At 33.8% G+C, this 23,050-nt stretch overlaps 2 protein-coding genes and 1 pseudogene across 2 annotated transcripts; 2 read left to right on the forward strand and 1 right to left on the reverse strand.

The window, feature by feature from the left end:
- Positions 1-581: 581 nt before the first annotated feature.
- Positions 582-4,316, forward strand: LOC114406411 (2-alkenal reductase (NADP(+)-dependent)-like). The gene is made up of 5 exons (XM_028369104.1): positions 582-1,008; positions 1,631-1,808; positions 2,747-2,913; positions 3,515-3,597; positions 3,730-4,316. Exons 1-5 carry the CDS (start codon positions 784-786, stop codon positions 4,106-4,108), a joined length of 1,032 nt encoding a protein of 343 aa, XP_028224905.1. The 5' UTR covers positions 582-783; the 3' UTR covers positions 4,109-4,316.
- A 929-nt stretch (positions 4,317-5,245) lies between these two features.
- LOC114406414 overlaps positions 5,246-23,050 on the reverse strand; it is a 57,486-nt pseudogene continuing 39,681 nt past the window's right edge.
- On the forward strand, positions 10,615-22,251 carry LOC114406412 (protein SCAI-like). The gene is made up of 10 exons (XM_028369105.1): positions 10,615-10,960; positions 11,888-12,275; positions 13,397-13,603; positions 13,754-13,975; positions 16,040-16,106; positions 16,228-16,290; positions 19,100-19,191; positions 20,276-20,452; positions 20,583-20,719; positions 21,693-22,251. The coding sequence occupies exons 1-10, from the start codon at positions 10,791-10,793 to the stop codon at positions 21,922-21,924; spliced, it is 1,755 nt and encodes a 584-aa protein (XP_028224906.1). The 5' UTR covers positions 10,615-10,790; the 3' UTR covers positions 21,925-22,251.

Genomic DNA, 23,050 nt, shown 5'->3' on the forward strand with positions numbered 1-23,050 from the left:
AGCTTGGCCATCAAAAGCAAGGGGTGGATATAAAAAATAGTTAAAATCATGAACTATTATATAGATGGATATATAGAAAGAAGGAGAGAGAAAATAAAAAAAAATTACCTCTAAGGAATGATTAGGCGAGAACGAAAAGGTTAATACTTAGTATTAATAAATTATCCAAGGAGTTACAATTTTAATATGGTAGATTATACAATGAAAAGATTGGAAGTTACAAATTTAATATGATAGATTAATGTGGAAGTCTTGAAATAAACAAATATCTTAAACTTAAGGGGATTTATATATATTAACATTGCATGATGTATTGCATGCTTTTTTTTTTCTCTGTCATTTTAAGTGGTGGTGTCACGGGCAATGGCACGGGATTCCTCAAAAACGGCAAAAATTCTCCAACGACGGTGAGGGCTAGATGGTGAGTAGGAGGTCCTGAAAATAATATGGTACTGAAGGTCCATCGTAATAATGTATGCGCAAAATTCATCTAGTGGCCAAAAACACTTGTGCACTGTGGACCACTAGTAAAAAAACCTAACTACTCTTTGCCTCTTTGGACTCACGTTTTGGGGCATTTGATCATCGCGTAAAAAGTAAAATCCAGATAGCAAGGGCAGTATTGGAAAGAAAAAGAGTCCCTTGTCAGCAACATCATTATTGCTGATGTCATTTTCACTTTAGGATCAGTATTTTCCTTTCATCAGTTCATGATTTCTCTCTGATCCTTTTGTCTATAAACTGAACTGAATTGAGTCTCAACAACCCAGTTGAGTAACTAAGATGGCGCAAGTGAGGAACAAGCAAGTGCTTCTAAAGGACTATGTTACCGGTTTTCCCAAAGAATCCGACATGAATATTGTCGAAAGTACCATAACATTGAAGCTTCCACAAGGTTCCAATGATGTCTTGCTCAAAAATTTGTACTTGTCTTGTGATCCGTATATGAGGAATCTCATGAACAAGCCCGAAGGCCCTCCCAATAGTCGTGCTTACACTCCTGGCTCTGTAAGTCATGCTTTTTTTTTTTTTTTTTTTTTTTTTGCAAATTATATAATTTGATTGTTTAAAAAATTATTTTGCTTTTGTTGTTTTGATTTTGGAAATATATAATTTTTGAAAGGTGAGCCTGGTTTTTGTTTTTGTAAATCATGAATTAACCTTTGAAATGTGAACTTGGTTAGTTGGATGCATGCTGATGATTTCGGAGACTATTTTGTATAATTGAAAGGTTTTAATGAATATGAGTACTGAATACTTTGAGAATTCGAAGGAATTGATGCTTATTAGGAAGTGGGTTTTATTTGTAGTTTGTGTGATTATTATTTGGGTTTAATTACCATGTTCAGCATCAATAAATCAGAATTCATGGTAGATATTATGAATTTTAAGGTAATAATTAATTACAATGAAAGTCAACAAACTTATCGCATATACTAACTGTGATCAGATGACACTGTAAAATCCTTTACATTGCCCGTACATGCACTATTTCCTCTTATTAATTTAGTTTTTGATTTTACTTTTTCAATTGAGATTGAGATTGAAGTTAATCAAAGAATGTGTAACATTGAAAGTGCATTTGAAGCATCTATATATGCAGCTAGTGATAATTGTTGAGTGATTGCAGCCATTAATAGGATATGGTGTGTCTAAAGTCCTGGAATCTGGGCACCCAGATTATAAGGAAGGTGATTTAGTGTGGGGCTTTACCAAATGGGAAGAGTATAGCTTGTTACCCTCAGCTCAAATACTCTTCAAAATTGAGCACACTGATGTTCCACTTACCTACTACACTGGAATTCTTGGTATGTATTCAATGATTTCAGTTTATATGGCCTTTGAATGAAGGATGTACTTGATACTGATATCAATATCAACTGCATGTTGCAATTTAAGGAAGTTTTGTGTGATGAATGGATACTCTTAGTTTAGTGTCATTTGGATAATAGGTTAACCATCATTGTGGAAGAAACTTATCGGTGATAGGGCTTGTCTGGTTGTCTGGCCATTTGTTACTATAGCTGTTTTCCAATTTCTTGTTCTGTTTATTACAGGTTATTATATATATGGCTCGAATTGATCTTTAGATTCATCAGATTATTTGGCTAACCAGCTTCATTTTGGAGGAGAGAAAAAATAAATGACCTATATTCTCATTTGGAACTGAAAGTTTAGTAGTTCACTGCTTTTATATATCTGTCACAGCCTTGTACGGGTGAACTGAAAGTTTAGTAGTTCACTGCTTTTATATATCTGCCATAGCCTTGTACGGGTGCTAATCTCCTCTCAGTTTTAGTTTTTTTTTTGTTGTATTTTGTGATTAAATTAAGCATGTTATGTGATAGTCAGCTCCCTGTTATCTTTGTATCATTATAATCAAGGGTTAAACATCATAGAAGAAACATATTGTGTAGGACTTAGTTTGCTGGTTGGTTGTTCCTGTACTTTTTTTTTCCGTTAGCTTCTTTTGTTCAATTTAAGTTATTAACCTGAATTGACCATTGATGCACTAGACTAGTTGGTTGACCAGCAATGGTTCTGAAGAGAACAAACATTAAATAATTGTTTTTTTCACATGGAAGTGGTAGGCTGGTAGCTAAATTCTTTTATATGTCTTTTCAGTTCATCTACAGTTCTGTGATAAACTCCTACCAATTTGTATTATGCTTTTTAGTTTTTAATATGCTGACTATACATGCGGAAGTGCTTAGATTTGATAATGTGTTGTCTTCGTCTAACACAGGTATGCCAGGAGTGACTGCATATGCAGGTCTATTTGAAGTAGGATCTCTTCAGAAAGGAGAAAATGTTTTTGTTTCGGCTGCCTCTGGCGCAGTTGGTCAACTTGTTGGGCAATTTGCTAAACTGAATGGTTGTTATGTAGTTGGAAGTGCTGGATCTAAAGAGAAGGTATTGTTATAAATGTCGAAGTTATATACCTGCAATCTTGCATGAGTCAGCATCACCTATTCCTTATTTGTTCTGTTGTTTCAAATACTTATTTTTTGTTACAATAAATACTGCTTTTTTTATTAGGTATTTAGCTTATAAAAATATTTCTACCAAATTTTGAGCTTGAGCACTATTCTCTTTTGTAAACCATTTCTCAATAAAAACTGAGACAATTGCATACATTTTTTTCATTTTCAATTATTATTGGTGGAATTAAAATACAGTAAATTTCTTATACTTAATGGAGAATATGGTTACTTTGTCAGAAGAAATGTATTACTCTGGTTCTATGCATAAGTTCAGTCAAAGGTGCTATTTATTCCCCTTGTATTCACACTGTGCAATCCAACTCCCTCCCCCTCTAAAAAAAATGGAAGAAGGATTTGACAAAAATGAATTGTGGCATAGATTAACATTACTACTTTTTTTTCTCCTAAATTTCTGATAGAAACAGAATATGGTAAAGGATTATGATGACCAAATCCTGAAATAGATTCAGCTTTATTAGAGAAAAAATATTTAGTCCTTTCACTTGATTACATATGTCTTTTACTATCAGGTGGATCTGCTGACAAATAAATTTGGATTTGATGGAGGTTTTAACTACAAGGAAGAGCCTGACCTTGATGCAGCTTTGAAAAGGTCTATACTTAATACTTTTGTAATAGAGAAATTTGAATCTCACTTTTTTATGCCCTTCATAACTTTAAATTACTGTGCCTAGTATTAAAACATAGTACAGTAGTGACTAGTGTACGTGAATATACAAATCAGGCACTTTCCAGAAGGCATTGATGTTTACTTTGAGAATGTTGGGGGCAAGACACTTGACGCCGTACTCCTGAACATGAGAGTCCGTGGTCGCATACCCGTCTGTGGAATGATCTCACAGTATAATCTTACTCAACATGAAGGTGTAACAAATTTGGCACAGATCATATATAAGCGGATTCGTTTGCAAGGCTTTAACTTCATGGATTTCGTTCACCTATATCCCAAGTTCTTGGAGTTTCTCCTGCCAAATATCAGAGAGGGGAAGGTTGTGTATGTGGAAGACATAGCTGAGGGGCTTGAGAATGGACCTTCAGCATTGGTTGGCCTTTTTAGCGGTCGCAATGTTGGAAAACAAGTGCTCGTTGTTTCTCATGAGTAAAAAGCATTTGTTTCTTGTGTTCAATGGGAAGTTATCAGTTTTATTTCTGGTTTTTTTGCTGAAAAATTGGCTGTCTTGACATCACCTTTGCAGTCACCTTCGTCAACTGTATGATGATGCTCTTTGTTCTTGATAGTCCTGAGAGCAGTATCAAATGTAATGCACAGTTGTTTCTCTTGAATAAAAGCATTTGCTTTTTCTATATGTAGTTATATTATCCATTTTTGTTATGTTTTTTCTTGATAATTACGAGTTACATTTTCATTTGATCCTTGAAAATGTCATGATTTATGGCTAAGATCGTATAAAAATGTTTACTCAACTGGCTGTCCTCAGGACAGTATCAATCTAATATACAGTTAAAAAAAATTACCTGTTAAAAAGTAACTTCATTAACTCAATAATTGCGTGCTTGGTTAGCTTTTTCTTCTGAATCTTTTTCGTTGGTTTGAGTTTTGTTTTTTATGATTATTTTCCTAGACTTAATTATTACATACATTATGTTTAGTTCCCTAGTGGGGTCAAACTTATCCCTAAAGATTCATTGAGAGCCTTAAACTTGGATATCATTAGTTGATCCGGGGACAAAGTCTTTTTTAGATAATATATTTTTGCGCCAAAAACGGTATGTAATTTTTATATTTGTAAATTTCATGTCTTAAAAGATAAGATTTAAAGTAAGAATAGATATTTTATAAGGGATACTTACAAAGAAACTAATTGTTTTCATTAAAAAAAAATATTAGAAAAAAATACTAATCCATTCCAACAAAACTGTTGTCCAATACATTAGGCCAATCCGAAATGTATTTACATTTCAGATTAGACACACCAGAATGTAATAGGATGCAGGAAACAATACCAAGGTGTGCAAGCTACTTCGAACTTCTTCAGGCATTCATCAAACTGCTGTTCTGAAGGACAATCAGTCAGAGATCCCCAACAATCCATGACATAATTCCAAACATTTTTTTGCGCAATTAGTGATTTACATTTAGCCTTCACATTCTTGTTTATGTGAAAGATACATAACAAATTTGTGCATTCAGGGAATACATCTTTCACTGCATTCATCAATGTTTGGTCTCTGTCAGTGACAATAACTCCAGGGAGGGCATCACGCTTTAAAAAAAGGTCTCAGAAGCGTTGTAAAGCCCATACCAAATTATTAACGCGTTCACTCTCCACATATGCAAAACCGGCAGAGAATGTCATCCCAGTCGGTGTCATCCCAACCAAATCAAGCAATGAGAGTCTATGCCGGTTTGTTTTGTAGGTGTTGTCTATCAAAAATACCAAATTGCATGCATTGACTAACTTCACTGAATCAGGGTGACACCAAAAGATATCACGAACCACGTCTTCATCCTTTATTCTGTGCCAATAAATATATTGATCACGTTCAAGAAGCTTCATCAGATGTTGCATTTCAAGATTGCTTCCTCTTATGGAAGAACGGAATGCACTTCTTGCATTGTATATCTGTTTAATAGTCGTACAGCTATTGGCATTGTGTTCCTTCAGAGTTAGCAGAATGTTTCTTGGCTTCACCATGGACTTCGTCATATCAGCAATAAGTGTTTTTTCAGCTTTAGTCAATCGCCCCGCATATGGATGTCCAACTAATGACTTGGTCAATTCATGATTATGCACTCCACAAATCAACTTCACCATCCAGCCTTCTCCTCCAACCACTAGCTTGCAACGAAGCTTGAAGGGACACCCACATTTCCTAGTCCCAGTGTCTCTTCTGATAAATTCTTTTTTCCTACACTTATACTCGCCACTCCTTTCACAGCCAATTAACACAAACGTAGTCCTTCCTCTACTACCTGTCTTTGTGTCTGACCTTAAAATCACCGCCACAAATCAGTTTTCATGAGCCACGGATCGAGCCCACCGCAAAACATCCTCTCAGCACTCAAACACCTACAAAATCCACATGATTTAAGTTTTCTACCAGTATTCATTTTATTAAATATGTGACAAACATTAACATTATAACCTAAGAAGTCTTGAACGCATTCGAACAATCAACATGTGGTTCATTCGCACCACATGATTCTACATTTTCATAATCCATATCCGCTCGTTCAGACATTATTTCATACATCCACTCATCTTCGTCCATCTAACCAAATCAAACAAAAAATGGCCATACAAAAAAATTAGTAATTTAAAAGAAAAAAGGAAAATAAATGCAAAAACAACAAATACAAAAAAAAAAAATACACTTACGGATCAACTTGATCTGTATCTTCCGGATCTAGTTGATCAGTAACATCCTTCCGGATCAAGTTGATCCGTAACATCCTTCCGGATCAAGTTGATTCGTAAGTGTTTTACGGATCAACTTGATCTGGAAGTATGTTCGTACGTCTGCGACAGATACCACCATCTGCGTACCTCGTTTGCCGCCACCGACCACCGTAACGCTCGACGCCGGTACCTTCACCTTCACCGCTGCGCTCAACGCTGCTACCCTCACGAACAAGACGCAATGCCACACGAAAAAGAGAAAACGAGAGAAAGCACAACGAACAAAAATGGAGGTTCTGCGCCTTTCTTAAAAAAAAATCATTTTAAGGAAGAAAGAAGCTAGGGGCATTTTTGCCATTTAAAAACTTTGATGGGTGCACCTTGCAACACTCGGAAGCTTTAGTCCTTAGACAAAGGTAGATTGTATTGTGGTACTGGTATCCAAACCGGACCGTTCTGAATGTATGTTCCTAAACAGGTCCATAACACTCTACAACAGTCTATTTCTTTGCAACCTACAATTAGAGTTATGCATTAACCTTTTGATTACATCTGGGTGAACACTAATATATCAAAGTCATCATGGCACAATGCTCATTTGCAACTGCTTAGATATGGTGGAAGGTTGACACCAATTGATATAAACCTTAATCACTCTTAGATTGGTTGGGCACAAGCACAAACACCTTGTGGAGGTGGCATGCATATGCATGTAGGTCTAGTACTGATGTTAAAACCTACATTATTGGAATTGGATTGAATGCACTTAGTTTTTCATGCATTCACACATTTACTGCATTTGTAATAGTTGAATTAAAAACAGAATCTCAATTGCATGTTTTAAGTCCAATTTACGGAGATAAAACATCAGTTGTTTAATCTATCTAACAATTCCAAATTGTTAAATTTGTATTGTGTGTTGTGTCACTAGCATGAGAGAATATTTTTTTTTTCAAAATGGTATTCCACTATAAGGAGGGCATTTGTTTCCTGCACTCTCAATATTGAATCAGTCATTCTCACCTTCCATTATATTCTGAAAAACTTATTCTGAAACAAACATTCTAAAAACAATGAAAGGAACATGATATGTATAAGGGGCTGCAAGATTCAAAGCCCATAAGGAGTAGGTCAAGGTTTCAAAATATATTGCTGGGTTGAGGGCATACTAGGAGCTCACTACTTCCTTTGATGTGGGAGTGTTGCTTTGGGCACCCAACATTTTTGCTTAGACACCTAGCAACATAGGTGAAAGGGCTAAAATGCCCTTCACCTGTTTAATATAAAAAGCAACAGTGACTTGTCCATATGAGTCACTTGCGCCACATCAGCTTCTTCTTCTTCGTCCTCTGCTTCTTGTTCCTCTGCTTCTTCTTTCTGCTTCTCACGCACATTGCTTCTTCTTTCTGCTTGCTGTTGTTGGTGGTGGTTCGTGGGTCACGGTTCTTCTTCTTCGTTGCATGATCTTCTTCGAGGTTAGTTATTCTTCCTTTTTTCTTTTTGTTGATTCGTTGTTGTTACTTTATTGAATGATTGTATTGTTTTGGATGTTGTTGTTTGAAGCATGTTGAAGATAAAAATGGTGTTTTTCTGAAGAAAAAAATACACCAATTCGTATGTTCGGACAATTCATATGAACCATACTGATCAGTAATTCGTATGGGTCATACGGATACCCATATGGTGTTTTTTTAATATTTTTTATTTTTGAAATTATTTTTTTGTCCAAATTATTTTTTCAAATTTTTTTTATAATTTTTTTTTGAATTTTTTGTTTACATTCTATGTATATATTTGTTCAATTATTATTTAAATTGTTTTGTAGTGTAATGTTATTTTGTAATAGTTAATATAATTTTATAATTTTTTTGTGATTTATTTGTTAAGTATTGATTTGTATGAACCATACGGATTGCCAATTCGTATGGCCATACAGATTGATGATCTGTATGAGTCAAACGGATCAACAATTCGTAGGTTTCTAAATTTTTCTTATGCACCTTTTCTTCTTCGGCGATGAACAATGACCCAACTTCATCGTATACTCTTGAGCAACACACGTATACCACTGGAGACAAAAAAAACGCTTGAAAAAAGAGGCTAATGGAAGCAACTTACACTAAGAGAGTGAGATTTTGCAGAAAAAAAAGGCAATGCAGAAATGAAAAACGAATGTTGCTATTTATATCCGAAAATACCTATAAGGCATTTTTAAACAACTTTTGGTGTCCCAGTAAAAATGTTGGATGCCCCAAGCAGTTGCCTTGATGTGGCTGGACAAATAATAATAATAATAAAATAATGGACAAAGAAATAAAAAAATTGTCTCTCCAAGTACCCTTTCCTTTCTTTTGCATTCTCTTTTTATTTTTATAATGCATTCTCTTTTTTCTATGGGCAAAAATTAAAAAAATAAAAATGAAAATTATGTAATAAAAAAGGAATTAAAAATTGAATAAAAATACTAAATAAAAAATATAAATTAAGAAAAAGAAATGAAGTATGTTTACTAGGGTTGTAAAATGGAAATAAAATAGGTAGATCGATTTAGAGTATATTTGGGATTTTTTTAGAATGATACAAAATAGAAGTTCACACATTCTAAAACATGAAAAAAGGGGGGAAATTATGTCATTAATATTGAACAATAATTTCAATGGACAGCCATACACACTTTTAAATATTTATTCTATTGTAAATTCTTTGGTCTGGGATAAGGATGGAAAAAGAAAAAGGGGACGAACAGTATTTTACTAGAATCATACGTCGCTACTCTTTTTCCATGTCTCGCCTTTTCGGCTTTTAATTGATGGGAGACAAATATATTATTTTAATTATAAACTGTAAAATTTGATTTGTTTTTTCAAAGTTAAAACTTACAAGAGTTTAATTTTTCTGTACTGTCAATATAATTTTTTTTACGGTGTCAACCAGATTATATTATGTATGACTTTAAACCAGTTATTATTAAAATTAATAAGTCTATTAAACATACAATTTATGATTAGATAATCATGTAAAAAATCTTTACACTTTGCATACTATTTAGATCGTATTTGAAGATTTTTTTTTCAGAAACATAAACAAAACAAGAAAAATTGAAAGAAAAATAAAATAATTAATTTCTACAAACTAAAATTACATAATAAATTAATTCTTTTTGAAAAGTTAATATAAAAGAACTTTATAAATTAGTTTATACATTTTGATTAATCTATATTTAATTCAATTATTAAATTTTGATTATTTTTTCCCTTTAAAAGCTTGCCTAAGAAGATGTCGAATTTATATGTAATTATTTTTGTACTCAATAGGAAACGTGTGAATTAATGGTTGTAATTTTTATGAATCTATCAATCTTGGTATTTTTTTTTTTACAAGGTATTGGTATTTGAATAGACACCTTAGATGGGTGTAGGATATTCATCTACTATTTAAGCAGATGATCAAATTTGAAAAACAGTAAATTTTATTAATTGTAGATGCATTTATTTATCTTATTTTATTACACATACTACACATAAAATACACATAACAAATATAAATTATATTCTCATGATAAATTACATTATAATTATAAATTTTAATATATAAATATATATTATGTTTATGTCTATAACACATAATTATTATAAAAACATATCCTCTCAAATAACTTGAGTTAATTTTTTTGAATAATGATTATAATTTTAATAATAATGAATAATGATATTAAGAAAATTAGTTAAGATTTGAAAAAAATTATAACCCTTGATCAAAATTAAATATCTCATACTTTTTTGTACTTAAAAAAATATTTCTGAATAATTGATTAACTTCACAAACATACTAAAAAACAATATTATTTAAATAAATATTAATTCTAGTTCATAAAAGTGTAACAGGATAATAAATTAATGTCTGAAATATAAAAAAATTTAAATTTAGTATCTGAATATATAAAAAGTATAATGGATTAAATTTGTAGACAATTTATTTACTTAAATTATGTAATTTAATGTGAAATTAGTTATTGAAAAATATAATTTAGAGGCAAATTAATCATTAAATATTATAATTTAATAATAAAATTATCTCTCAAATTTAATTGATCTCACTATTTTATTTACATTCAAAAATTAAATTAAATTTTTTTAAGTTTGATAAACCAATTTATTAATATCTCACTTTTGAAAAGAAAGGAAAAAAGTATATCATATATTTATTGCATGAAGTAAGAAAATATTAAAAAAAAAAGGGGGAAAGTAAAAGAAACGTTGAGAAAAGCCAAAGCCAAAGGCAAGACAAGGCATAGGTAGGCACAAGCACAATCATCAGTTGTTGCGGACTGAGTGGTGTGTCGCGTTGTTGACATTAGAATTTGATCGATTTGGGGTTGGGGCGGAAGAAAGTGGAAACGACGCCGTTGGAAGGTGGGAAGAAGATGAGTTCGCAGCAAATGCAAATGCAAATTCAAATCCAAAACAGTGGTGGTGGCAGTGGCAACAACAACAGCAGCAACATCCCAGTGAGCGAGGTTTTCTGGACTCTCGTCGACAAAGCCGACAAAAAATTCTCCAAAATCAGAGACCTTCCCTTTTACCAACGCAGCAGGTCCAATTTTCCCAATTTCTCATTCTCCTTCTTAATTCTTAATTTAATTTTATTTAATTTGACCTTGGTATAGCTTCGTGTAGTTTTCAATTTGTGTTTTCAGTTTCATTTTTTGATTTTATTTGTTTGTCACTCACACCGATGGAAACAGAAAAAAAAATTGATATAAACAAGCAATTGGGTTTAATTTGATGTGGTCAGGAGTTAGTTATTTGATTATTCATTCATTAATGTAAATTGAAAGTGGTGTTTATTATTTTTGTAGCACCATGGGATGAAAATCTGAACTGGGTTGTTGATGTAGTTATGTCCTGAGTTATGAAATATTGCCCCGTTTGGATAAACAACTTAATTAAGGTCCTACCGAATAAGTACTTATTTATGTATAACTGTTTTTATATAATGGAAGGAAAAAATAGGGTTAAGCTGTTTTTGTATAAGCCATAAGCCGTTTTCATAAGTTATCCTAGAAAGCTTACTAGCTGGAAACAGCTTATGGACATGTCATAAGCAACTTTCTTAAGTTCTTCGAAACACGTACACAAATGCTTATGCTATAAGATAAGTTTGAATAATTTATACATAAGCTCTTCCAAACGGGGAATTAGTATATTTCCTGTACTGAAAACAATATTGAAAGGGTACCTATTGGTTGACCTCCTAAGGCTATACTATTGGTGTGGTATGTACTTTTTTTCAAAGGTGTTCGGCATATAAAATTGTGGAAGATTTGGGATGGTTTTGTAGATTTAAGGCCTACATTGGTGATCAGGATTTCATTATTTTGATTAATCTATTGGTAGTTAACAATGGTATGGTTCATTATTAATTTTAGCTTGTTTAACAGCACAAAAATATATTGAGAGGTTACCTATTTGTTTTGGTAGATCTCTGAAAGTAAAATTACTGTGTGTGGCTTTGTTGTAGGCATGATACTTACTTTTATAAGGTGTTCAAGGTCTACACACAATTATGGAAGTTTCAGCAGGAGAATCGGCAGAAGCTGATTGAAGCTGGGCTTAAGAGATGGGAGATTGGTGAGATTGCATCTCGCATTGGGCAACTGTATTTTGGGCAGTACATGCGCACAAGTGATGCAAATTATCTCTCAGAGTCATATATATTCTATGAGGCCATATTGACTCGGGAGTATTTTAAGGAGGGGTTGTTTCAAGATGTGAATATTGCAAACAAACAATTGAGGTTCCTAGCTAGATTCATAATGGTGTGTTTGGTGTTGAACCGAAGGGAAATGGTGCAGCAATTGGTTAATCAGCTTAAAGTATTAGTTGATGAATGCAAGAGAACATTCCAGGTTTGTCCATGCTTATTTTCTCTTGTATAGTTCATTCTAAAACATAATTTAATTGCCAATAATTGATTATGATTTATGGGTATTGTATAAAAAAAATTGTATTTGGTCATTCAACCATTCTGTTTTCTGTAAAAGCCTTTGTAAGGATGTTGCACTTTCTGAATAGTTTGGCTTGGCTTGCTGCATTGGAACTGGCTGTCTAGTGTCTATTATGCAACCAGTATGTTCTTAGAAAGATAGATCTTTCTATCTATTTGTATTTGTATCATGGACTTGGAGGTAGAACAATTAGGAAGATGAGTGCAATTCACAACTGAAGATAGGGTTTCTCTAACATAGGATCACTGAGTAATGTAAATATGCTTGCCTAAACTAGGATTTATTATGGTTGTGTTCCCAAATCTATCAGAATTGATATATAGCTTGGTTTTACTGTAATAGATTTTGCCAATTTGGTTTTTAAGGACAAACTATCCTAAAAGCGCAAGCTATTAGGTTATGACTTATATGAATGTTATAGTGTCTAATATGCTCGTCACGTATTAAACTTTAGGGTTTGAAGTGTGGAGTGTGGACAATGCATATGTCCATTTTACCTACCGCTGAAATTCAAGTATATTTAAGAGAGTAGATGTGACAGCGATCAAACTCCTGACCTCTTGGTCAAAGATCAAGTTTAGGTAAATAGCTTGATTAAGTGCTTATGAAGCTTACTAAAATAAGCTTAACAAAATTATTGGAAGGTTATAAGCCACTCTCATAAGCATAATCAAACACCTCCCTAGTACTTATATGACAAGCTTGCAAAAGCTCTTCCAAATGCCTTAAAAAAGGCTTTGATTTGATACTAGGTCAAGGGCTACAACAGCTTAAGCTATTAGTTGATGGCTTATATTAATGTTTTTATATCTAATGTTACTCCTCCGTCTTTTGCTTTTGATGAATTAATGCATCTATTGATAAGTAAACATCTTTAGAATAGAATAACTAATCTACACTGTACTAGACTGCTAATTGGAGTGTTTCATGAAGAACATGATGTGTCCAGTATCCAGAATATATTTTGATAGATTTATGTTTGCAGATGTATTGCAAGTGACCTTCAAACAATTTGGTTACAGGAAAGTGACTTTAAAGAATGGAAGCTGGTGGTTCAGGAAATTCTCAGATTTTTAAAAGCTGAAACTGCTTTTATGAATATCAGGCCCTTGAGATACAGTCTAGTTTTGGACTCTCATCCTGATACTTTACCCCATGTGGCTGCAGCCATCACAAAGCGACATTTGAAACTACGAGATGCTGTATTAAGTAGCTTCCATCCAAATGAGGTAGGTGTCCAGGATTCTTTTGGTTCTCTTATATTGAAGAACAATTTGTTGAAAATGATAAAATCATAAGATAGTTTTTTTATTGCTATAAGATATTCTGTAAAATGTTATGGTGTTTTGATATTGTTTCCAACTGTCATTCCTGAACAGGTAAAGTATTCAGAGCTCACCATTGACACTTTTAGGATGCTTCAATGTCTGGAGTGGGAACCTAGTGGTTTGTTTTACCAGTCTAGTGGTTCAAAACTTAGTCAAAATGGGGCTACTGGAACTAGTCGTATCAGTTATATCCAAGATATTGCTGATCCTACCTTACCAGCAAACCCACGAAAAGCTGTGTTATACCGTCCTTCGCTGACCCATTTTATAGCTGTAAGTATGGAAAAATATAAGTTGGTTTTTGTTTTTTTTTTTTTTTTTTTTTTTTTTGAAAGGCAAAAGATAATATATATATATTAAACATAAGAGACACAGCAGCACCAGAAGTACTGCTGGTGAAAACATAGATGCAGAGCATCTAAACCTCCCACCAATACAGAATTAAGACAACAAACCCCCCACAAATACAAGAAACCTAAATTAACCAAAGAAGTCTCCAAGATTAGACGACCAAAAGTTAAAGGAAGTGCAGAAGTCTCTGTCCCTAGATTTCAGCCATGACCACAAAAGGAATAAAGCATCCTCCATGACTTTTGATGTTTCAAAACTTTTGCCTTGGAATATGAGGAGATTTCTATTCTTCCATATTGAGCTTGTTAAAGCAATCCACCATCTGTGCCATCTGTTTTGATTCTTCCCAGCACCAAAGCCATCACAGAATTGAGTGTAATGAGCTATTGGAGATGTTGCTAGGGGTCCAACCACTCGCTTCCACCTCATTGATTCCCACCAAAGTCCATTAGTCAATTTACAGTGAAAAAATATATGCCCAGCTTCCTCTTGATGAGATCCACATAGGGGGCAGTGTTGCTCCGGAATGAGGATGTTTCTTCTTAGGAGAATTGTGCTATCTTCCAATAGTTTTCAATGTGCCCATAACCTACTGGTGCTTGGATTGAATTGTGCTTTGACACCATGATAAAACTTCAGGGATTTAATGTAATGTAAGAGAGACAGGAAATAATATTTCATTAATGAGACTCTAAATTACTGTGACATGTAATGTAATGTATAACACTGATCTTACCCCCCTCTCATTATACGAATAATCTAGATTCTAGGTCAAGTACAAGTGTTGTACAACTAGTACAAGCATTGTACTACTAGTTAAAGTCTAACTCAACAACACATGTAAAAGTAATAAGAATTTCAATTCTAATTCCAACAATTCCAAATGGGTTGCCATTCTCCCTTTCTATTACTTTCAGACCAATAAAGTCTCCTATTTCACACAACCTCCTGTTTTTCATCCTCTGTATATGTTCCACTTTTCTGGGCTCTGCCTCTAATGGAATTTTGAGGTTCCTTGTGCCTCATGATTCCAGAAGAATCACCTCCCTACCCCTAACTGATTTTTCTCTCTTGCACTGTTGCACTATCCTAGTATCCTTCCCTTTATTCCTTCTTGAGTAAACCAGTCACTTATGTGTCCTTTCTTCAGTAGAAAATGGGCTTCTATCATTTAAAATTGGGCCCAAGCCAATGTGTCTAACATCTTCCCAATGAAGCAAGGTGCTGTTTGGTTGCAAGACCATTGGCCCACATTGGTATGAGGCTTTGACAACTCTCCATCTTTTATGTTGTACTTATAAAAAGCCTCCATCTCCTTTGAGAATTCCCAACTCTTTGCATTGTTCGCACTTCAAGATTAAAAAGTTGCTACATGAGGGGGTATTTTAGGTGCATAAAACCATTTCATGTGCCTCTACCTTATGGTTTAAGCTTGTATAAGAGTTGTGGTTGGTAATAGCAAACATTCTGGATCTCTCTGCGTATTAAAAGAGAAATTCCATTGAAACAGTTTCAGGGATTGCTAACTTAGATCACAGTCAAATTATGATCCAACTTGACTTCATTCTGAATGCTGAAAGTCCAAAAATGCCTCTAGATATTAGTAGCTTATTACTTAATAAAACTACTTAGCTATTGGACCAATAACTTACCAATGACACTTTCTTTGGGATTAGAAGTTCTTTTCTTTGATTTGGGCTTCCCAAGTGTGAAATTTAATAATTTATGAAGCCATCTCATGGGTACAATTTCATGATGGCTTCTCGAGGAACTTTCCAAGATTAACTGGATTTATCATTGGGGGATCAGAGAATCAGAACATCTGTTCTGGGTCTGGGTAAAATGTGATAGATTTGGACCTTCATGCTTCTTTGCAGCTAAAAAAAAAAGGTTCACAGTTAGCATTAGAATGACTATTTGTTACATTATTGTTTTTTGATTTCCAGATTATTTGAGCATAATTTGGTTTTTTCTTTTAATGGTTAGGTTCTTGCCACAATATGTGAGGAGCTTCCTTCTGATGGTATTCTCCTTGTGTATTTGTCAGCTTCAGGTTAGATATCCTCTATTAACTAGGAACGTAAGCATGTACATGTATAGGGTTATGATACTTCTTATGTCAACTAAATTCCTTTAGGTAAAGATAAAATGTGTATTTTCTACATCAAATGCAGGATATTGTGGTTCTGCACAGAATGAATCTGGCTGCATACACTTTGGTCCACGTGGAGATAGAGGTACGTCTTGAAGAGAATTTTCGTGTACTTCCATTCTTGTACCGCATGATATGTATAATGTCAAGAAACAATTTGTGTCCTTTTTCCCACAAATTTGCCACATGCAATTGAAAATGCCTCAGATTGTAGTGTATGAATCTAACATGTACAAGCCAGTAGTATGCTTTATCCTATGATTCTATAAGACATAATGAGTGTGATATCATGAGCGTGAATAACAAAATTTAGTATGGGTAAATTCTCCAACAGATAACAAGTTTAAGGGAAGGGAGAATGAGGTAAACGTAGGACAGAAGATAAAGCGATAGAATGAGTAGGTTGTGCATTTATAACTCCCAATGGCAGGATCAGTGGAGCGTTGGGCATGTGGGGGTGTGTTGAGATCCCACATCATAAGAAGTCCTGATAAGGCTTAAGAAGTCCTCACCTTATAAGCTAGTTTTATGGGGTTGAGTTTAGGTCCTAAGCCCAAATTCTAAGATAAATGATGAAATGCCGCTGAGCAAAAAAAATTGATGAAATGCTCGTTATCAATACTATGGTTTGTTTTTGAAATTATGGGGTTTAAGTATAGAAAGAAAGATGAAAAAAAATGAAACAATAATAATTATTATATTAACAAAGATAACATTTCAATGTGTTGATTTTGTTATGTAAAACTTAGAGCTCTAACCCCCATTTATATTAATCATAATCCTAACTAATTAAGGAAACAAATCATGAAAAGATAAAGAAACATGGGAACTAATAGTAAGAGATAATGAGGAAATAGGAAAACTAATCCTAGCAGATAATCTAAGATATGATACGATACTTTGATATTTTCTTATATTCTAACACTTCCCTTCAAACCAAGGCTGACTAAGCTTTAAGCTGGTTACGAATAAATCCTTTAAATAAAAGAAATCAAACTATATTATAATTTCAGATTGTGGAGACAAGTCTCTGGGACTATCATGGGGCCAGCTAATAATTCTGGTAAAGCCATGGACCAGGCTTGCTGAATTCTCTAGGAATGCCACAGGCCAAACTCATATTTTTGGCCAGAATAGTACGACTGAGGTCATGGCAGTAGAACAACCCAAAGAAGGAGATGGCCAAAATATAGAGCATGACTAAGGATTGTCAGAAAAAAGGACATGACTGTTGTAAAATTGTCTAAAACATGCTGGTGAAATGAACAATGAAGGAGATCAAAATCCAAAGAAAAGCATGGATTTTAGAATGCCAGAGTTGTCAAGGCAATCGGAGAAACCAATGAAGGACATGGCTGGAATAAAGAACACAATCGAGGACTTCTGGAAAGAGGACACAGTTGAAAAATTGTTTGAAACACACCAGTAAAATGCGCAGTGGAGGAGAAGATGGAGGAGGCAACTGGAAGAAAGCTGGATTCATTAGAAGGAACAACACAGCAGAAGGGAGTGAAAACGCAAATTATGTGAAAAGGTTGATTTGGCAGTGATGACCAACACCAAAAAAGAAACAAGGTGAGAGACAACTAATTCATAGCAAGAATCATGACAATAAAGTAGAACTCTAAAATTTTAGGGAGTTCGGCAGTGTAGTGTCAAGAACTGGTCTCAGAGGATGGTTTCACTCTAATACCATGTTGAAGTTATGGGGTTTAAGTATAGAAAGAGGAAGAGAGATAAAAGAGAATGAAACACTAATTGATACATTACCATATGTTGCTGTGTTTTATAAAAACCTATAGCACTAACCCTTCTTTATAGTTTATATTAATCATAATGCTGTCTAATTAGGTAAACAAATCATGATAAGTAAATATGGTAACTAATCCTAAGAGATAAGCAGGAAATCAGGAAACTAATCCTATAAGATAATCTAGGATATGATAAGATATTTTTGGATATTTCTATATATTCTAACCTTTGTATGCTAGATAAAAATGCTCTCTAAAATGACCTAGATCACTAGATGAGGGCTGAAGGGAAGTAAGTGGATATGGTCCAAGTGAAGGATTCAACTGATTCCATGGAGTAAGCTGGCCAAATGTTGAAGGCATGAGCCCTCATGCACCAGAAAGTATGACATCTGTGAGTCAAGCATGGCATGTCAGAACATGGGTCAATGGCTGGAGATCCTGCTGGATGCTCTGGCCATTTGGAACTGTTTCATAATCTCTGATGGTTTGGATGCCGAGCCACATGCTGTGATCTTACCTGAAGCGAAGCCTAAGGAATGTTTGCCGGGATGATCTACAATGAGGAAAGTTGAGAGGCAAGAATGCTGCTGGGCAGTTGGCACGATGCATTTGAGACTGAAGTTTTCTTCTATTGATACTGAGTTGTTGAATCCTTGTCACCCATATTCTTCATAGCTAAAATAAATTTTAAAACATAAAGTAAAGCAAGCTTGTGAGTTGTCCATGTTTCAAGCTCAAATTGCCCTTACACGAGGGGATGTGTTATTCAAAATCAACATTGGTCCTCTAGCTAACTTCTTAAGCTTTTAGGATGATTGGTTCTTGAAATGTTTTATTCAGATGCTATTTGTGGGTCTATTTATAAACCATATGCATACAATGTGAAATGTTTCATCTATTCTTGAAAATCGATTCCTTCCATAAATAGCCTTAAGTCATACTGTTAATTTTTCTGAAATAGGTCCAAGCAGACTGAAGAAGGACATAATGTATGGTCATGGGTATAGATTGAAAAAATATCCTATAATATCTGAATAGTTTTCCTGCTCATAAATTTTCATAATGATGATAATTTAAGTGCTCATATTATACATGTTTTTTGTTGGAATTGCAGAATACTTTAACCCAATCCCTTTTCAGGATCAAACTGCATATATCCATCTGACTTTGTACCGTTTACTAGAAGACCACTTCTTTTAGTCATTGATAACGACAATAGCAAAGCTTTTAAGGCAAGCCTTACATACTTAATTTATTTAATGCTCGAGTTTTCTTTTAAATATTGAATTTATTACTTGTCTCTATAGTATTTTATATACGCTAACTTTACCAATAATTAGGGGGAAGGTGTTTATAGGTTGTGCATTTAATGGTGGCGGAGGAGGAGAATTTGATTAGAATCCATTGGGTTAGAGTTAGTGATTGAACCCTGGTCTTGATACCAATATTAGAGTTTAGAGAAAATTTAGAAGAAAGTTTTTGTGTTCTTGAAAAATGAATTCTCAGTTACAAACAGTGAATGTTCAACTATTTATAGCTGTACAGATGAAGCACCTAAAGATGAACCACCTGTACCTGAGAGTTAGTTACAGATATAGCTATCAAATAACTAACTGAAAACTAACTACATACATTATTACAAAAGTTATACACAAACTGATTACAGAATACAGAGTAAAACTATACTCTAATATGAAGCAACAAACGAGTTTGGATTGCTATTCAAAATTCTCCTCAGACTTGGTTTGACCGCTTTAGCACTTCTCAAACCTTAAGCGTGGTTCATAGGGAAGTCAATGGTTCTGTTTTTTTGTCATTGTGAAGTATCTACCTATTTATTGGAATGACATTGCCTGCAAACCTAAAACTAAAAAAATCACTGAATTACTTGAGTGATTTACATTTAGCAATAGTATATCAATTACATGACGGAATACATACAACTTGTATTTACAAGAAAAAATAATTATTTATCTTGCATCCCTAATCTTTGGTATAGTGATCATCCTGTTATCTACTATACCCTAAAGCATTTTTGGCATTGGCTATTTGTGCCACTATCCTATCCGGAATTGACAACTATGCTTTCTTGAATGTCAAGCATATGTAGATTTACTTAATGTATGTAATTGTGTCTAGATTCAGTACAGGCAGGAAGTTTGATACAATTGGGTATTTCAAGGAAGTTTTATGAATTGTGTAATGGAAAAATGTTGGTTGGTCTGGAAGAATCCATTGCTAATAGTTGCCTTCTTCACATCCTGTGATTATAGTTTACTCTGGGACATTTAAAAAGCAATTGATCAAAATATGCAGGTCATAGCAGAAGCAGAAAAGGGAGAGTCAGTTGCTATGCTCCTTTCTCCAAGCTGTTCGCCTGCTTTGTCTGATTGCTCACATAATTCAAATGGGAGCCTATTCACCATGTTTCTTACAGCTCCACTGCAAGCTTTCTGTATGCTGTTAGGACTTTCAGGCACTGATATTGATTTGGTCTGTTATAAACACCCATTCCTTTTTTTGAGCAAGTTCCTTAAGAAAAAAAAGAAATTATTTTCATTTTCTGAAAGTGGAAGTTTCTGTTGCTATTCCTGATCCCTCAGCAACTTAAATTTGATTTCAGGACACATTCAACAAAGCTGAAATGCTGCTCTCATCTTCATTAAATAACTGGGGACTAGCATTGGCAACATCAGACACACTTAATCCTGTTTGGGGACAGATTTTAGGTGATCCCTTCATAAGGAGGCTTCTTTTGAGGTAAAACTTGTCATTTCCGTTATGATATTTATTATTACTCTGTCATAGCTCTCTCGCTTCTCTGTTCCGAACAGTACTACAATGCCACCCGTGGCTGTGACACATCTTAATCTTTCTGTTGAGCATCTATTAGTGTTCGTTAATTCTTTTTTGTTGATGATTCATCACAATTTTGAAGATTGTTAGGGCTATTAAGAACATAAATTGAATGTGTATTATGCTTTATTTGAAGAAATTGAGTTTCTTCTGCTGTTGTGTGGGCTCATTACATTCAATACTTTTTAATTTGGATGTTTATTATTATTATATTAGTTCTGTCACTTCTCTGTTCCAAACTGCACTTTTACCATGCCTTTGTCACACATCTTGACTTCTATCCTTCTATTGTGCTTCTGTCAGTGTTCATTAACTCATTATTATTGATGATTTATCACAATTTTAAATATTGTTAAGGCTGTTGTTACAAACTTAACACTGATTTAATGTGTGATTATGCTTCATTTGAAGAAATTTTAGTTTCTTCTACTATTGTGAGGGCTCAATACGCTCAACACTTATAAATCGCTTGAATTACCTGCTCAAATACACTCAACACTTTAAATCACTTGAATTACTATTTTCAAATCATCTTATCCAAACTCAGCCGACTACAATATTTTTGTTGTAGCTTCGGATAACTTGGAGTTAGTCTAACTATGCTAGTGTACTCAAATTCTGTTGTTTGCACAGGGATTGAGACTTACAAATTGTCTCAACTAACTCAAGTCTTAAAATTTAACTGATACCTAAAGTTTCCAAGTGTTTAGTTACTTTTACATCATCAGATGACAGGCTATTGAATAGTTTTACACTTGCGGATTGTGTTTATAAATTTGTGACTCTATCTAATGCTCTTATGCCAAGTCTGTTCTCTTTTACTTTTTTTGTTTGCTAGATTAATGAAACCAACCTTTTTGTTTCCCTCTTTGTGCAGATTCATATTTTGCCAGGCAGTGTTGACCCTATATGCACCAGTTTACAATGACAACAAATTCCTTCCAACATGTGTCCCTTCTCTTCCGACACCTGTCCTGCCCCCAAGTTACTCATATCAGAGTGTAATTCTGAATCTAGCCAGCATGTTTGGTGCAACTAAGAGATTCATCTTCTCAGAGGATGTTCTTCCTGAAAGTATGCAAACCAACATGAATCAATTAACTCTTTGAAGATAACCAAAAGCTTCACTTTGGTAGAATGATAATGTACACAGCTTGTTTGTATAGCTACAAAACATGAATTCTATCTATTTCTGTTTGTTCCTGGTGAATTTAAGTTCAGCCTTTGGTGTGAACATGGTTTTTTTATTATTAAACTAATTCTTTTTGGATCTTAGGTTTTGTGCCTATGACAAGAAAACCTCTAACTTGGATATAATTTCAACATGTTCATTATATGACAAGTTGCATGCTGGAGAAGAATGAAATAGGCCAAAAGGAGGGAAGTTTGATATAGGGATTGGTATTTTTGCAGAGAAACCATAATTTTCTTTCTTACAACCATTTTCGTGATGCTTTGATGTTTCTTCACTTAAATACTAAGGTTAATGTTTTGCAATTAATAAAACTCTTGCATTAGAGTCATGACATTTTCTCTACAACTTGATCAACGTTTTTTGTTTATTTGTTTATTTTTTTGAAGACTAACATCACATTTGTATTTTAAATATTGTTATTTATGTGCTTCTGCTCAAGTGCTTTAAACATTCTTTGATTATTATTATTATTATCATAAACATTCTTTTGATTACTATAGATAGGTCTTTCACGTTTATATCAACAGAAGCATACATTGTTATGAAACAGCTAAAGAGCCTAGAGAATACACAATTTTGTAATCAAAATTGAATGCTAATCAGGTTTTAATTCCTTGTTTTGTATATGATTGGTCTGCGATTGTTGACTGAAAAATGCTTTTCATCGACATAAAATAAAATAAATTCTAAAAGTACGATAGTTATTTATTAGTAAATTTGGCAATAACTGAAAATATCCATGACTAGGATGAAAAGAAGTTGGATTATTTCTTAAATTTCAATAACTTCATCGCATGGCATGACCAGGTTGTTTGGAGATTCATTGCACACGGTTTATATACTGTCAAGACTGCTTATCATCATATAATGGAGACTCAAGGTTCATGGCAACTGGATGCAACTCTGGAATTTACATGTTCCACTGAAAATAAAACACTTTGTCTGGAGGATTCTTTGTTGTTGTTTAATATCTTTTTTTTAAGGTTTAGATCACAATATCCTTCATTGGAACAATCCTGTTTGAGTCAGATAAGACCACT

The sequence above is a fragment of the Glycine soja genome, chromosome 3 (genome assembly GCF_004193775.1).
Source record: "Glycine soja cultivar W05 chromosome 3, ASM419377v2, whole genome shotgun sequence".
Taxonomy (NCBI): domain Eukaryota; kingdom Viridiplantae; phylum Streptophyta; class Magnoliopsida; order Fabales; family Fabaceae; genus Glycine; species Glycine soja.